The sequence below is a fragment of the Geotrypetes seraphini genome, chromosome 8 (assembly GCF_902459505.1).
Source record: "Geotrypetes seraphini chromosome 8, aGeoSer1.1, whole genome shotgun sequence".
NCBI lineage: Eukaryota > Metazoa > Chordata > Amphibia > Gymnophiona > Dermophiidae > Geotrypetes > Geotrypetes seraphini.
The window spans coordinates 122,515,347-122,532,799 of NC_047091.1; the positions used below are offsets into that span (position 1 = coordinate 122,515,347).

The window sequence follows — 17,453 nt, forward strand, 5'->3', positions numbered from 1 at the left end:
CCGGCCGCGAGTGCCTCGCGTCTGGAGCACAATGAGCACTTTTTCCCTTTAGAAGTGCTCATTGCTCCATACGCGACCTAGCTGTAAAAAAGTGCCGGTTAGTTGAAAAAAATACAGTAAAATACAGTTTTCTTAAAGGGATACAACCCTCCAGACCAGCACTACCTCAGGATTTATTTTTTTTTTTTTTTTTTTACAGAACAGACTCCACAGGCTCTCGAAGCAATATGCCTTGCTTGATTTAGGGGGCAAGGCTTACTGCTGAGGCTCCTCTAAAAAAATATGGGGAGGTGGAGGAAGTGGGGGGAGGGACCCCGCTCGTGACCCGCCGGGTTTGACACCCCCGAGGTCGGACGAACCCCCAAACAGAGTCCGTCCAAGCTCCGTCCGGCTAAAAACAGGGACAATAAACCCCTAAACAAATTCCAACAGCCCTACCAAGGGAGATGGGTACAGATCACTCAACACCTGCTGGAGACTGAAAGAAGACTGAGGGAAATAGAGAGGAGGGGCTAGGATATACTGTCCCAAAGTTTTGTTTTCAGTCTCCACCTGCTGGTCATGATTAGATATATACCCATTCATAAAGTTAACCTCTACTGGTCTGGAGAGTGCTAAAGAAAAAGGAGCTTTCTGACACGAAAGGCATGATGACAAGGAGAACAGGGAAGGGTTAACCTTCCTTCACCTTACTGCGGAAAGTGCTGGGCTAGACAGAAGACAGCTTTCCTTCTCTCCCTTGCTCTGGCTGGGGTTTTCAGTTGTTAACACATAAGTTACCTGTCTTAGGAAAGCTGGAAAACAGCTCCACCATATTCTGTTTGTTGATGTTAGGTTTTCCCCTGAAGAAAAACAAAATGGATACCTGATGTTACGAGAGGACTCAAGGCTTCAAAGATCAACACAACCAAACTATAACGTCAGACCCTGCCTCCAGGGACTGACCCTTCATTTTATAGAATGCTAATAGCAATGCCCATGGGCACTACTGGGCTGGGGCATGGCAGGGTCTTATTATGCACAGGTTCCTGCATATATCTTACATGGAGACAGAACAGTACTCACAGGATTCTGTTGGAGTATTTTCGCAGCATGAAGTATGACAGTTCCTGGAGAATAGGCTGACTGTGCAATGCTACAAACTGTTCACGACAAACCTGCATGAGAAAATGTACCAGTGCATTTGCGGTATTATAAAAACACACAAGAGATATATCCTAGGAGTTAAAACCACAGAGTGACAAGATAATTAGAGAAAGAAAGCAGGGGAAATTCTTTTATCAAGCATGCTGTGAGACAGAGGGTGAGTGGAGTAAGAAAATGAGGGAAGATGAATGAATGAAGGTGTGGGGCAGAAGAAGAGCTATGGAAGAGCGCAAGCAGGTACAGGGCAGTAGAAGTGAGGAAATGAGGGAAAAGATTTTTTTAAAAAGGAAGCAGAGGACACACTCAGCTATTAATGGGAACGTCTTTCTCTCACACTAACAAGCTTGTCTTCATTACCTCATTCATTACATCTACGGTCAGAGCATGAGTCCAGAAGCAGTCATGGACAGCGACAAAGGTCAACCCCTGCCTGATAAAGAGCACAGTGTTAGCACTATGTGATACACCCCCCCCCCCCCACCAGATAAACACCCCATCCCACAAATCTCCACTTTGCCATCTCTTGCATCCAGCCTAGAGGGCTATCTACAGCACAGGCTGTATTAAAGGCCCAAGCTGACAAGAACTGGCCTGCCCCTCACACTTACTTTCATTTACAGACTCAAATTCTGTAGCCCTACCAAGCATTATTTCTTCACCCTCCCCCATCTGCAATGTTTCTTCACCCTTCTTTCCTGTGACACTTCTTCCATCCCCTTATCCCAGTCGTTAAACCACTTCTCTCCCACATCTGCTCTAACTCCTCAATATCATACCTGTGGCAATGCAGAGATGTCAGCATCATATGAGTCGAGTCAAGCGAGTGTATGAAATTGGGTGAAAAGGCATTTTTTTGTTTCACAGTATCTGGCTTCCTGCAGAAAGGGAAGGCAAAGACATCAGTTAAACAGTTCAGAGAACAGCGAAGGGTACCAGATACAATCCCAAGTTATGCTAATACTGAACTCTGACTTATAACGTAAGGAAAGAAACACCACAGCTGGTTTGTGCTCAATTCCTCTACCTTGTGAAGTCTTCTAGGAATGGAGGAAGAGAAAGCTCATCTGGCCTTCACCACAAACAGTAACAGTTTGGTTTTTTGACAACTATCCCAAAATGTAGCAAAAAGCTCTAGTTCAGAGTGTAACAGCACTTACTCGGTGGTATCAAATGTCGATTTCAGGCTCACAGACTGAAGAGCGCTGCGACACTATAGAAAGGAAAAAGGCAAGACATGAGTGAAGCTTAAAACCATCCCTTCCACCAATCTCCTTCAGCAATGGAAGAGGGAGACCTTCACCTCTGTTTAACACAATATCAGTTGTATTCCAATACAGAAGAAGAAATTAGGTCTTACCTGGTAATTTTCTTTCCATTATTCCTTCACACTACTCAAGACCAGTGAGATAGTTATGTCCATCGACTGGCAGGTAGATTTAGAATACACATGAAGAGCTGCAAGATGCAAGTCTTAACCCCCTTCCCAGCTCCTCAGTATTAACTTGGACAAGAAGAGGAAAAAGAGAATCCAAGAGACAAGAAAGCCCTTCAGTCATCTCCCTTCACCATAGAGCAGGGGTCCCCAATCCCCAGTCTGACAGCTGCAAGAGATCCCCTTGTGCAACATCTTTCCATCTCTCCTTCCCATCCCGCACAGCAGAACCCCGCCGACATGCCTCTGCTTCAAACAGCAGCGGCAGCAGCACTTAACAGGCTGCTTCACTGCCTTCCCCACTGGGGCCATCCTTCTGCCGCCATGTCACTGATGTTGGCCTCACAGTGGGAGGGTCGGCGGGGTTCTGCTGTGCGGGATGGGATAGGAGTGAGATGAAAAGGTGCTGCACATGGGGATGGATTGGCGGGGTCATTGGGCTTTGCTGCATGTGGGGGATGGGAGGGAGAGATGGAAAGATGCTGTACAGGGGGATGGATTGGCGGGGTCATCGGGTTCTGCTGCATGTGGGGGATGGGAGGGAGAGATGGAAAGATGCTGCGCAAGAGGATGGGTTGGCAGGGTCATCGGGGTTCTGCAAGCTCAGGGCTCCCACTGATTCTGCATTATGGTAAGTTGCATAATTTCTATTACAATATCATAACTTAATAATAATAGAAATGTAAAATATATTGTATATAAAACTGCCTTATGAACCCCCCCCCCATTGGTCCCTGGAAAAATTTGCTTCTATAAAAGTGGTCCTTGGCATCACAATAACCCATTCCCTAGAAAAGTCCAGTAATAGAGACCTACAAGAGGAAGCCTGCAACTCAGAAACATGTCTAGCAGAATTAATTGCTACTAAAAAGACCGCTTTAAGAGAAAGGTCCTTCAATGTGCAGGTCTCTAAAAGCTCGAAGGGTAGGCACACCAGCACAGACAAGACCAGATTAAGATCCCAAGAAGGAACAGACGGTCTAATGGGAGGCTTGAGCAACTTGGCAAGAAGTGAACAACATCAGGAATGGCAGTCAGCCACTGATCCTGTAACAACCCCCGAAAGGCTGACAAGGCCGCCAGATGAACCCGAAGAAAAGACCAAGACAGGCCCCTGTCCAGGCCATCCTGCAGAAACTCTAAGATGTTAGGCAGGGAAGCGCAAAAAGAGATCACTCCACGCACAGCACACTACTCCTCAAATATACGCCAAACTCGCACATAAGCTCAAGAAATGGAAAGTCTCCGGGACCCCAACAGGGTTGAAATGGCTATATCTGAATACCCCTTCTTACCTAAGCTTTCCCTTTCAAGAGCCAAGCCATAAGACAAAAGGGACCCGGATTGAACATGAGAATAGGACCCTGAGTCAGAAGGTTGGGCGAGGGAGGCAGAGGCAGAGGATCTGCTACCAGATGCCTCAACAGGTCCACATACCACGGACATCTGGGCTAATCCAAGGCCACCAGAATCACAAGGCCCGGATGACGAACAATGCGAAGAATAACTCTGCCCACGGAGGGAACACGTACATTAGACCCTCCGTTGGCCATGGTTGGACAAGAACATCCAGACTCTCAGCCTGACAATCTCTGCAACATTACATTACATTACATTAAGGATTTCTATTCCGCCATTACCTTGCAGTTCAAGGCGGATTACAAAAGAATTATCCAAGATGTATTACAAAAAGAACTTACAAAAAAATAAAATTGGTCATTTTCAAAAAGAGTAAGAAATGGGTAAGGTTATTTGTTTGGGTAGTTGGCTTTAGTGAGAGGTGGAGTTTGAGACTTGCGGTATTATTTCTTTTTTCAGAGTTTTCTTGAAGAGTATGGTCTTTATTTCTTTTCTAAAAGTCTTGTAGTTGAGGGATGCCGTCAGTAGATTGGCGATTTGGTTGTCTAGTTTGGCTGTTTGAGTGGCCAGGAGGCATCATATAGTTTTTTCCGTTTGACCTCCTTAATTGGGGGGTATGAGAATGGAGTGTGAGTTTTCCTATGTCTGGTTGTGGTGTTGTGGATGAGGCGGTTATTCAGGTAATTTGGACTGTCTCCGTATAAAGTCTTAAATAGTAGGCAGTAGAATTTAAATTGTATTCTTGCTGGGATTGGAAGCCAGTGCGATTGGAGATATGCTTCTGTAATGTGATCATGTTTCTTTAATGAGTAGATGAATCTTAGTGCTGTGTTTTGGATAGTTTGTAGTTGTTTTGTTATGGTTGTAGGGCATGGGAGGTAGAGGATATTACAGTAGTCAAGTAGGCCTAGTATTAAGGACTGAACTATGAGCTGGAATTGAGTTTTCTTGAAGAATTTCCGAACTTGTCTTAAGTTTCTCATGACTAAGAATGACTTTTGTATTGTTTTATTGATTTGCGGTTGCATGGTGTCGATAGTTATTCTTAGCAATTTTAGGGTGGTTTGTATGGGGTAGTTGATTGCATTGATTTCAATGTTGGTTATGGTTGGTATTTTGTTGTTTTCTAGGAGGATGAATTTTGTTTTATTTTGTTTGGGTTCAATTTCAGTTTGTGATCTTTCATCCAGGTTGCTATTGATTTTAGTGTTTGGTATATTGTGTTCGTCAAGGAGAGTTCAGGTTGATCGAAGGGTATGAGAATGGTAATGTCATCAGCATAGCTGTAGGAGGTTATGCCTTGTTTGTCCAGGTGAGAGCTGAGGGAGGCTGTATAGAGATTGAAGAGAGTCGGGGATAGAGGGGATCCTTGGGGAACTCCGCAGGGGTTTGACCAAGGTTCAGATTTTTGTTTGTCTGATTTTACTCTATAGGTTCTTGATTTAAGGAATCCTTCAAACCATGTATATACTTTATCTGTGATACCTATTATATCCAGGATTTGTAGTAGAATGTTATGGTCCACCAAGTCGAATGCAGCGGTGAGGTCTAGTTGTATGAGCATCATTTTTTTTCCTGTGCTGAGATGTTGTCTGGCTGTGTCCAAGAAAGATCCTAGTAGTATTTCCATGCTGAAGTTGTTTCTAAAGCCGGATTGTGTGGGATGGAGTATGTTATGGTTTTCTAGGTAATTGGAGAGGAATTTGGCAACTAGTTCTTCTATTATTTTGACGTAGAGTGGAATAGAGGCAATGGGTCTGTAGTTGGCTGTTTGGTCTATCGGTCCTTTGGGGTCTTTGAGGATCGGGTGATGATGATTTCGCTGAGGTTAGTTGGGTAGTGGCCGTTTATTAGCGAGATTTGTATCCAATTTAGAAGAAGAGCAACGACTGAAGAAGTGGGGTGTTTTGGCATTGACACTCGTGGCCATCAGGTCCATGAGGGGCTGACCCCAAGCTTGCACTATCAACTGAAAAGCCACTTAGACACCACTCTCCAGGATCAAATATGTGACAACTTAGAAAGTCCGCTTGAACATTCTCCACTCCAGCTATGTGGGAGGCCGAGATGTTCCGAAGATGAGACTCTGCCCAGACCAGGAGCAGAGCCGCCTTTTGCGCCACCAGAGTGCTCTTGGTGCTCCCCTGATGATTGACATAGGCTACCACTGTGGCATTGTCTGACAGAACCCGAACTAACTTGCCCATCAAGAAGGATCGGAAAGCTAACAGCGCCAGATGGATGGCTCTGGTTTCCAGAACATTGATCGATCAGGTCGCCTCCTCCGTGGACCAGGTGCCCTGAGCTGAATGACCGAGACACTGAGCTCCCCAACCGAGGAGAATGGTATCCGTGAGCATCATCACTGTCCACTGTGGCTGATCCAGACTCATTCCTTGGACTAGAAGACTGCAGCGAGCCAAGCTCCTCAGAGGAACAGGAAGATCCAGACTGTGCTGCTGGGGCGACCACCTCAAAAGAATAGCATACTGAAGCGGATGCATGTGGGCCCAAGCCCACCTCACCACGTCAAGGGAAGCCGCCATCAACCCCAAGACTTGGAGAAAATCCTGCGCCCGAGGACACCAGGACACCATAAGCAGGCAAATCTGAGATTACAATTTGCTTACCTGGGCTTCTGGGAGAAAGACCTTGCCCAAGGAGGTGTCAAACAGAACTCCAAGGTGCTCCATGTGCTGAGATGGGGGTCAACCGACTTTTGGAAAGGTTGACAACCCAGCCCAGTGACTGCAGGAACTCCACCACCCGAGCCATGACCCAAGCACTCTCCTGCAACGACTTCGCTTGAATCAACTACTCGTCCAGGTAGGGATGAACTAGAATGATCTCTTTGTGCAATGCTGCCATGACTATCACCATAACCTTTGTGAACGTCCGCAGAGCCATGGCCAGACCGAAAGGAAGCACACAGAACTGAAAGTGCTGACCCAAGATCGCAAAGCAAAGGAAACGCTGATGGGATACCCAGATTGGAAAATGCAAGTAAGCCTCCGTTAAATCGAGAGAGGTCAGAAACTCCCCCAGCCGAACTGCCAGAATCACCAACCTCAGTGTCTCCATGTATAAAGAAGGAATCCTGAGAGCCTTGTTGACCCCTTTCAAATCTAAGATGGGTCGATAAGTCCCGTTTTTTGGGCACCACAAAGTAAATCGAGTACTTGCTGGAGAAACACTCCTGAGGAGGGACTGGAACTACTGCTTTGAGATCTAACAATTTTTGAGGGGTTTGGCAAAAGGCCTGCTTCTTCCAAGGTGCCTGACAAGGCGAAGCTAGAAAAAGATCTGGCAGGGAGTGAGAAACTCCAGGGCATAACCATCCCGAATCACCTCCAAGACCCACTGATCAGATGTGATTTCTGCCCATTTTGGAGAAAAATCGCACAGCCGGGCACCCACCTGAATTAGAAGGGGCACTGGCAAGGAGTCATTGAGCAGGACGGGGCATGGGGATAGCAGCAGAGGGATTCCCAGCTCCTCGACAGGCCCCCCAAAGGACTGCATGCGCTGAAAGAAACGATCCCTGGAAAACCCAGAAAAGGATAAGGGAGCAGCCCCGTGCCCAGGGCGATATCTGCAAACTCCCGCAAACGTCCCCGAGCAGTGCCACCCCTAACAGCCAGGTGAGCACGATCTTCAGGCAGGCGGGACACTTTAGAGTCCGTCAGAGTCTGAACTAACTCATCCGAATCCTCTCCAAACAAAAAAGACTCCCTAAAGGGAAATTTAGTAAATTTAGTCTTAGATGCTACATCCGCTGACCAAGCGCGAAGCCACAAGGTACGAAGAGCGGTCACCCCAAAAGCCATAGACTTGGCGGACATCCGCACCAAGTCATGGAGGGCGTCAGAGGAAAGAGGCTGCCATCTCAATCTTTGCCATCTCCTGATCCACCACAGACCAGTAATCAGATTCATGGTCAAGGACACGCTCGGTCCACTGAAAAACAGCCCAAGTTACGAGCCCCCTACAAATAGCCGCCTGGACTCCCAAGGCAGATACATTACAATTCTGCTTAAGAATGGTCTCCAACTTAAGCTCCTCCTTAAAGCAGAACCGCCTTCTATGGGCACGGTATGCTGCTTAGCAATAGCTGAGACCACCGCATCCACCACTGGCATCTTCATGGTAATCCTATCCCCGTCTGGGATGGGATACAAATGAGCCATGATGCGCATAAACCGAAACGGCGCAACCGGTGTATTCCACTGCACCTGCATAACATCCTGAATATCCTGATGCATAGGAAAAGAGCGGGACGGAGAACGGACCCTCTTAAGAGGATCCTCCACACAAGGATCTCAGATGGCGCATCCTCAAAACGCAACACCGAGGAGACTTGCTGAATCAGAACTGGGAGCTCATCTCTCTGAAAAAGGCGCATGATGGATGCCTCCTCGCTGGTAGATGGAAAAACCGAACCCTCCGTACCTGCGGCCGTCCCCTCAAGAGGATCCTGGAGGCCTCCCCAAGGATCCAGGTCTTCACTGAAGTCAACACACTCCTCAGACCACAAGTCTTCGTCCCACGCAACCCGCGGGCACTTGGATGAGGGAGGAGGCGGAGGGGATGGTAAAGAAGTAGAGGGGGGCAGAGTCACAGGGGTGCGGAGGAAAAACCCATCCCCGAGATCCCCTAGCCGCCTGAAAATAGGCTCTGCATAAAGTAAAAAAATAAATCTGGGGAAAAAAACCCCTGGTCCCCATGGGATTCCCTGCCACAGCAGGGGACCTAGCTAAAACCTGCTCCTGTTTTTCCAAGATAGGGGGAAGGTCACCTGAGGCTGCAGAGAAAATGGCGAAGTTGCAGCTGAAAATAACCCCTCCAGGGCCTGTAGCAGCTGGGAAGACTGAACTGGCCCAGCCATTAAAACAGGCAAGCTGGTATCAGCTGTTAAAGAAACAGTTGTGAGGGAATCTACAACCGCTATGGCAGTAAGGGAATCCTTTTTCCCCTCACCGTCGACAGCTGAGGAAATCCCTCTGTGGCCAGCTGGGGAAGACCTGGTCTCCCCGCAGTCAACTACCAGCTCACGAGGCATTTTCAGCAGGAAGCCCTGGCCACCGGCACCCGCTGCCAACGAGGCTCCTCAATCGCTCCAGCCCATGCAGAGCTTACACAGGCTGGCCACGAGTGCCTCGCATCTAAAGCAAAATGAGCACTTCTTCCCCTGTGAAGTGCTCATTGCTCCTTACGCGACCTAACTAAGAAAAAGTACCAGTTAGTTGAAAACTACAGTAAAATACAATAAATTTAAAGGGAAAGCAACCCTTCAGACCGGCACTGCCTCAGGATATTTTTTTTTTTTTTAACACAGAACAGACTCCACTGGCTCTCAAAGCAATATGTCTTGTTTGAATTAGGAGCAAGGCTTACTGCTGAGGCACCTCTAAAAAAAATGTTGGGGAGGTGGAGGAAAGGGGAAGAGGGAATCAGCAAGAGACCTGCCAGGTTTGACACCCCAGAGGTCAGACAGACCCCCAAACAGGGCCCACCCAAGCTCAGTCCGGCAGAAAAACAAGGACCAGGAGTCTGAACAAATTCCAACAGCCTTACAGAAGGGAGATGGGTACAACTCACTCACACCTGCTGGAGACTGACAGAAGACTGAGGTAATTAGGGGGAGTAACCTATTAAGTACCATTTCCAAGTTTTGTCTCAGTCTCCACCTGCTGGTCATGATGAGATATAACCCGCTTGTAAGATTAACCTATGCCGGTCTGGAGAGTTGCTAAAGAATTTTATTTTCTGTTTTGTGATTACAATGTGTCAGATTTGAAATTTGTATCCTACCAGAGCTGGTATTAGACCGTGAATGTGAGCTAGGATTTAACAGAGAAAGGAAAAGTATTTTTTGTTTGTTTGTTTACACCAAAGCGCCAGTGTGGGTAGGAGAGGGCAAAGGGGGTGGAGTGGGTGAAGAGGCTATAAAATAAACCCACCAGGATGTTTGGAAAAAAGCACTCAATTGGGCAGGAAAACTGAATTGAATTGAAAAATCGATTCAATAAGCTGAATCAAAATATTTTTTTCCTGAATCGGGCAGCACTAGTTTGGAGAGATGATAGATAAACCCTTTTTTTTCTCTTTATCTGTTTTGACAGGCTGAAGAGGCTGCTGAGTTACAAAGAGGGAACTGACCAGATGGAGAGAAGAGATGGGAGGCAGAGGCTGGCACAACCAAGCATGCACGCCAAAGGCCACCTTAGGGAGCTCAGCTGGGAGCCAGTTCACCAACTAGACAGAAGAGGCCTATCCAGGCATAGAGCTGAAAGCTATGTCCATCTACCTACTTAGAGGTAGAAAATACTGAGGAGCTGGGAAGGGGGTTAGGTAGGACCTATATCTCACAACTCTTCACGTGTCTTATCTCCACCTGCTGGATGGACATAACTATCCCACTGGTCTGGAATAATAGGAAGGACGCTATGGAAGGGGGCCTGACACCAGATTTCATCTTATTTCAAGAGCATATGAATTTAGTACAGCAAGTGACAGGACCCTAGTTTGCAAACGCTACTCACCACTAAGTTCTTGGTGTGATGATATGGCTGTATAATGGGAAGCCCAAGTGGGGAGATCCATTCCACGAAGCTTCCAGATTTTGCAATCATCTTGGCACATTCTGTGAGCCACGACTGAAAAAAGAAAAATCATTTCCAAGGCTTCTGCCCATCAAAAATTTAACCCTGGCTCTTATGCAAGAAATCCCATACAGAAGTAAAGAATTTACCTGGATTTCTCTAGTTCCAGAAAACATTTGTCTAAGGCTATTGAACACCTGACGGACAAGGTAGTGAGAAGCCTCCCAGGTGTACACCTGCTTAGAAAAAGACAGTACATCAGCAGTTGTGCCCTGAACTGCCAAACAGAGTTCTTTCAAACACATCACAAGTACTCTAGCAAGTTAAAGGGATTCAAAACAAAATTTCAAATATGAAAGGAGCAAAGCATAGGAAGTTGTGAGATTCATCAGTGACTAACCAGAGAGAAGAAAGGGAGGCAGAAGACAAATTCTCTGCTGTAATCAGTGGCCAAGTTTAGATGAGCTTTGAATACAAGGCCAGAGCTGAAGAGCACCTGCTTTTTCCCCTCCCCCTCTTTTCAATCTTTGTAGGTGCTTTTTCATTTTCTACATACACTAAAGCTAGCCCTATATATTTCTTTGTTTAAAGGCTTTTGCATAAAACTTAATTGTTAATAGTAAAACATGTAATTAAACATAAGCCTGTAGGCTTTTTTAAGGAATCTGCCACTGTGACAGGATACTTAACATGCCCTCATTATATTTTGAAATAAAATGTCTATAAAATCATGTCCTCTCTCAGATTTATAGCTAATGAGAAGAGCCCCCTGTCCCAAACCCCCCCCCCCCCATCCCAGCAGAAACAGGTAGGAAGAAAGAACACTCACCTGTGGGAAATTGTCTATCTCCTTCAACCTCCTCTCAATTTGCAGCCGTCCTCCATATCTGGTCACACCATAGACCACTGTCATCACTGTCTGTTTCACCACCTTTCGACTGATGAAGCCATCTAGCATCTGTGCGATTACCAGGCCATCCTTTGCATCCTGCTTCCGTAACTCCTCCACCTGCCATCCAGACCAGCGGAAGGTGGTCAGTACACACGCGGGTCAAAGCCCTCTGCTCTCTGTCCCTTTCTCATATAACCCATCATGCAACGATAAAAGGCATAATATTCTTTGGGGCTCATATTTACATGCCCCTCCCCTGTGGGAACAGTATATGCTGCTATGGGAGAATCCTGCCACGTGCACACTCACCTGCTGCGCCACATCGCTGTACACATCTTGAGGTATGTCACATGGTATCAGGTTAACAGAGATTGCACCAACAATATCTCGGCCTAATGCAGCATAGTGCTGAAGCCCATTACAAGATCCATCCTATGAGAAGCATTAGGAGAATTAGATGGTGGTGGTGGTGGTCAGTACCAACTTCTACCCCCCTTTCTCCTGCCTTGTGTAAAAACCCAGGACACAAATGAGTTCAAGTATAACTACATTACATCCCAGCCCTATGATCTATAGACCATGTTACATCTCATAATCTCTGTATAACCCCACAATTACATCTGTACTTCTCTCAGTGCAATATTCCAAAACAAATCCAAGCTCTTCCCCCCATCATGGGTAACCCAGCTCCCCTCCCCTTTCAGGTAACACCTCAGCTTACCCACCTGGTGTACTGGGAAATAGGAAATGTATTTGGCTGGATCAGGTGACCTTGCTGCCTTGGCAATTTCCATGCAACAGGCCAGTGCCTGCCAGGGGTCATCAGCCTTCATCCACCACCTTCGACCCTAGAGAAAGAGAAGCCTGGGTGGGACCAGAGGTCTGTTCTAGTCATGGTATTTATTTTCATCTTTCACTACACTATGAGCTCCTGTTTGTCCATATTTCCTGATAAAATCAAACCAATCTGACCCCTCTGATTTGAGGCATGCATAAGCTACATTTGAATCTTAAACAGGGGATCTATATGCTTTACAATTCTGACCATGTAAAAGTTCAGCACATACATAAATGGTACAGAAAATTTAAAAAGTATTTTCTGTACCATTTATTTATGTGCTAAGCTACATTAGAAGCATGCCTGAATGTACCATGAAAAGCTCTGGGGAAATCATTTGTGTACTCATCTGAATTAGACTGCACCAATCACACCCAGCAGGAAAGATCTGCGTAGCAGAAGGCTCAGGATAGAGTGACACATACCGTTAAAGGGTTATCTGCTGAATCTAGTATGTCCTCCATAATTTCATTTGCATACTCCAGCCTCTGTTGCATAGAATTCCTCTTCTTTAGCCCTGTCAGGTTGATGAGGTGGATCTTCAGCCAGCTGAGCCCATTTTCCCCCAGTGGTTTACCCTCAGCAAAAAGTAGGATGGCACGGGTGACATCATTGCCCAAGTGGTTGAAATAGGGTGGGCAAGGGTAGGTGCGCCCCCGGAAGTCCATGTTGTGGGGAAACCAGAAAATCTTGTCCCGTATATGATAGGCAATAGAGAGCTTGTAGAGGGAATCCATCCGAACACTGTACATGTCTGCTATTTTCTTCCTGTACTGTGCCATATCCCGCTTTAGGCTACTCTTATCCCATTCAGACTGGTCTTTCTCCAAGTGATACTTGGGCATCTCAGGTGCCGCCGACAGGGGAGGTGGGATGCCCAGCTTCTCATTTCCCTTGTCGTTGAATATGGAAACAATGATATCAAGAACCTGTTGGTTGATCTTCCAGGCGCAGTTACCCAGTTGGTTTAATGCATCCAGTACTGGATACAACTGGCTCGTGGGACAATTCTCCAATAGCTGTTGGTGCTGGATGACTCCATCCAAACAGCGCACCAGTTTAGTAGGAGTGATGATGTAGGCACCAAAGTTGGGTGAGGTCCAAGGCACTGGTGGACATAGCATCGGTATAGCAAAGGATTCAAAAGTCAATGTGTTCTCAGCAGCGTTAGACAGGATATGAGTGATGATTGGGTGGGGTTTAATACATCCAACCTGTGCGAGGAATAAAGAAAAAACAACAACCCTAGAATAAAATCTGAGTCTATGACAGCTTCTTCATTTATTATATAGCTCATCAGAAGTGAAAGGAGCTGAGCTTAGACTGCTTGCAGCCCCAGAAATGACTGCAGTGGCGAGATACTACACCACGCCCAGATGTCTGAGGGGAGTAAAGAAAAATAAAGAAAAGGGAACAGGCCTAACCAGAGGTCTTTTTTTTTCTTTTTTTTAAATTCTTTATTCATTTTTTAATCTTACATCAGGTGTACAAATAATAAAACATTTGAAATTAAATACATCACTTGAATTTCTTTCTAGTATAACATCAAATATATAAATTTGTTCCCTTCCCACCCACCTTTCCTTTAACATTTAATCAAAAATATATATAAATATAAATATTCTTTACTATTGATTAAACTACAGTAAACTTTAAAACCACCCTCTTCCACCCATTTTCAAATATACTTTCAATAGAAAATGGTATCTATTCATTACAGTAAGTTGTCAATGGCCCCCAGATCTTTTTTATTATAATTCCCATTTTGAATAGCAATTATGCTTTCCATTTTATAAATGTGACACAACGAATTCCACCAGAAGGTATAATTTAATCTACTGCAGTTTTTCCAATTACTAGTGATATGTTGAATGGCAACTCCTGTCATAATCAATAAAAGTTTATTGTTGTTTGATGAAATCTGATTCCTTGTTCTCATTGACATACCGAATAGAATCGTATCATATGAAAATGCTACATGATTCTCTAAAAAACAATTAATTTGGGACCAAATTGATTTCCAAAAGACCATGATGAAGGGACAATGTCCCTGCTTCAAGTTTACAATGCCAGCATCTATTAGACTTAGAGCTAACTTTTGTAATCGAACTGGGGTCCAAAATGCTCTATGTAACAAAAAGAACCAAGTTTGTCTCATAGATGCAGACACTGTACACCTCATCCTCCAAGACCAAATTAGTGGCCATTGAGACGCAGAAATTTGATGCTTAATCTCAATGGTCCAAATGTCTCTGAGGCCAGTCTTTGTTTTTTTATTTATACCACTGTGCGGCTTGGTGTCCCAAGAAGTCCGCCTGAAAGCATAAGAATTCCAGACTATATTAATTACTAATATTTTTCCATTCAGGGAACCCCTCCTGAATAGCCTGCTTCAGTTGCAACCATTTAAAACTTTGCGTTTTATTAAGACCATATTTTTGCTGCAACTGTGAAAAATCAAGCAGTTTACCATTTGAAATAACATTGTCTAAAATCTGTATACCTGCAATAATCCAATGCTTCCAGACGACTTTAATCCGCCAATTTGAATCTTGGAGTTAAGCCATATAGATTGATTTGTTGACTTATGTATTGGGTTAGGTGTTAAATTACTAACATAGCGGAATGTTTTCCACGTATCCATTAATATTCTATTATCTTTATATTTTCTAGGCATCTTAATATTGAGAACATGACTACTCTGCCTGAATTTAAAAGACAATCTAAAATATTGGAGCTTAGATTTTTAGAGAGAGGGTACCCGAAGGGATCTATTAGAAAAGCTTATCTAAGAGCATAATAAGAGCATATCCTTGTAATATGATCTATATAGGTAGAAGTAGCCGTCAGATCAAGCTACGTTTAAATGAACATAAATCGCATATACATACAAAAAATTTGCAAGCCCCAATGGTTGCCCACTGGCTAGAAGCTGGTCACAATATAACAGATATTAAATGGAGGGTTACAGATGTTATAAATGCTGGGTGGGAGGGTGGTAACTTAGATTATCTTCTGAATTATTATGAGCAAAGATGGATCTCTGATCTAAACACTGTTAGTCCGGCTGGACTTAATAGTGAGGTTGAATGGCTGTCTCTGACCTAAGTTTTATAAATAAAGTTATTCCAGGGCTTAGCTGGGTGTCCTGTTATGATTGGTTCAAAAAGTCACATGATCTCATGATATTTAAAGTAGCTAGTAGGATGCCACCGCCATGTTAGAATGAAACAGAGACTGGCTGCGAATTTGTTTGATGGAAAGAGAAGCTAGAGTAGAGATACGCTTGTTGAATATTTGATATTCTAACTATTTGATTGTCTTTTGTTATATTTCCTAGGGTATCTTCTTGAAACAGCCTAGCAAAACGTGGGTCCATGTCGTTGTCCCGTTTTAATACTGCAAGCACTTTAAAGCTAAGTTATATATTAAGTTATTTATGACTATTAAAAGCACTTTAAATGACAAAGAAATAGATTTGAGTGGTAGGCAGGGGGATAAGACCAATGAGGAGGCTAGCTACACTGAAATTCTGTACTTTCAACAGATTTATTCTGTACAGAAGTAGCCACTGAGGTCATATCCCATAACCAGAGTATAAGACTGTATGAAGAGAAATGAAAAGTGACATTTGAAAGGATTAACAATATAATTTTCAAGTAAATCATAATATATCAGAAGACTTTGGAAGATCGTTGATGTTAAAGAAACTCCTTGATAATATATAATGAGGATATAGTAAATAGATGATAAATGTAAAGGAAACATGAGTCGCCATTCCAAATATAACCAATCAGGGGTATTTTCCATGAGCTCTGGGAGGACCCAATACATACCCTGGCATAAAATATAGGCTTGATGATACCTATAAAAATTTGGGAAATTTACCCCACCCTCCATAATTGATTTTTGTAGAGATACTAAAGCAATTCCTATGTCTTTTACCCAGCCAAACAAATTTTGTAAGAATGCCATTTAATTTTTTATAAAAGGACCCTTGAAAAAAAAACTGGTATCATACTCATTTGATAACAAACCACAGGCAATATCATCATTTTAATAGTTTGAACTCTCCCCCACCAAGAAAGATGTAAAGGATTCCATTGCTCACACATTTCTGTTACTTTCTTTAATAAAAGCTTTTCATTCTCTTTTATTGTGTCTTCAAGTGTATTTTTAATCCAAATACCTAAATACTTTAATCCATCTTCCTTCCATACAAAGGAAAAAGAGTCAAATAGTCCGTACAAAGTACGTTAAGTGGCAGAATTTCTGATTTACTCCAATTTATCTTATATCCTGAAAATTTTCCAAATTTCTCTATCAACTCAAGCAAGCATGGAATGGAAGTCTCTGGATTCCTCAAATAAAGCAGTATATCATCTGCATATGCAGACACTTTATATTCCTAGTCTGTGCGAAGAATACTCTGTATCCCCTTTGCTTGTTGAATAGCTAATAACAAGGGTTCTAAAACAATATCAAAGAGTAAAGGAGATAATGGACAGCCTTGTCTTACCCCCCTCCGCAAGTTAAAACGCTCAATTCACTGTTAAGCTGTAGAATTTGTTACTAGAAGATATGGTCAAGTATTTGGATAAATTACTCCCTGTTTGTTTTATCCTTCTCCCTTCTTTTAACGATTGTAATTCTTCCCTTATCCTATTGTTTCATCTTTGTTGGTGATTTATTTTTGTCTACTGTTTCTCGTCTTTTTGTCAATTGTTATTTGTTTTCTTGGTCTTTTTTTTTGTGTGGATTTATGTATTAAGATATGTTACCCAGTTTTATCTTTGTAAACCGCCTTGTATTCTGATTTGGCAGTATATCAAATTTTAATAAAACTTTTAAAACTTTATCTGTGGGAATGGCACAAAGGACCAGATTTACTCCTTGGGATCCTGTCAGGTATTTGTGGTCTGAACTATCTACTGTCAGACAGGATACTGGGCTTGATGGTAACTGTTATGTTCTAGAATGGCGGTTTCCAGCTAGTCTTGTGTTATTCCAAATTGTACATGTCTGCTATTTTCTTCCTGTGCAGTGCCATATCCTGCTTTGGGCTACTCATCCCATTTAGACTGGTCTTTCTTCAAGTGATACTTGGGCATCTCAGGTGCCTCAGACAGGGCAGGTGGGATGCCCAGCTTCTCATTTTCCTTATTGTTGAATTTGGAAACTGCA

The 17,453-nt window shown here is 43.9% G+C and overlaps 1 protein-coding gene across 1 annotated transcript in view; it reads right to left on the reverse strand.

Annotated features, from left to right (window-relative positions):
- POLRMT (RNA polymerase mitochondrial) overlaps positions 1 to 17,453 on the reverse strand; it is an 84,754-nt gene that overhangs the window by 20,146 nt on the left and 47,155 nt on the right. Inside the window, exons 11-21 of the mRNA XM_033955633.1 lie at positions 12,695 to 13,483; positions 12,157 to 12,279; positions 11,741 to 11,863; positions 11,369 to 11,548; positions 10,689 to 10,775; positions 10,480 to 10,593; positions 2,304 to 2,356; positions 1,923 to 2,021; positions 1,504 to 1,576; positions 1,066 to 1,157; positions 781 to 842 (exon numbers count right to left, since the gene is read on the reverse strand). Coding sequence (XP_033811524.1) covers positions 781 to 842; positions 1,066 to 1,157; positions 1,504 to 1,576; positions 1,923 to 2,021; positions 2,304 to 2,356; positions 10,480 to 10,593; positions 10,689 to 10,775; positions 11,369 to 11,548; positions 11,741 to 11,863; positions 12,157 to 12,279; positions 12,695 to 13,483 — 1,795 coding nt within the window. The remainder of the gene's footprint in view (positions 1 to 780; positions 843 to 1,065; positions 1,158 to 1,503; positions 1,577 to 1,922; positions 2,022 to 2,303; positions 2,357 to 10,479; positions 10,594 to 10,688; positions 10,776 to 11,368; positions 11,549 to 11,740; positions 11,864 to 12,156; positions 12,280 to 12,694; positions 13,484 to 17,453) is intronic.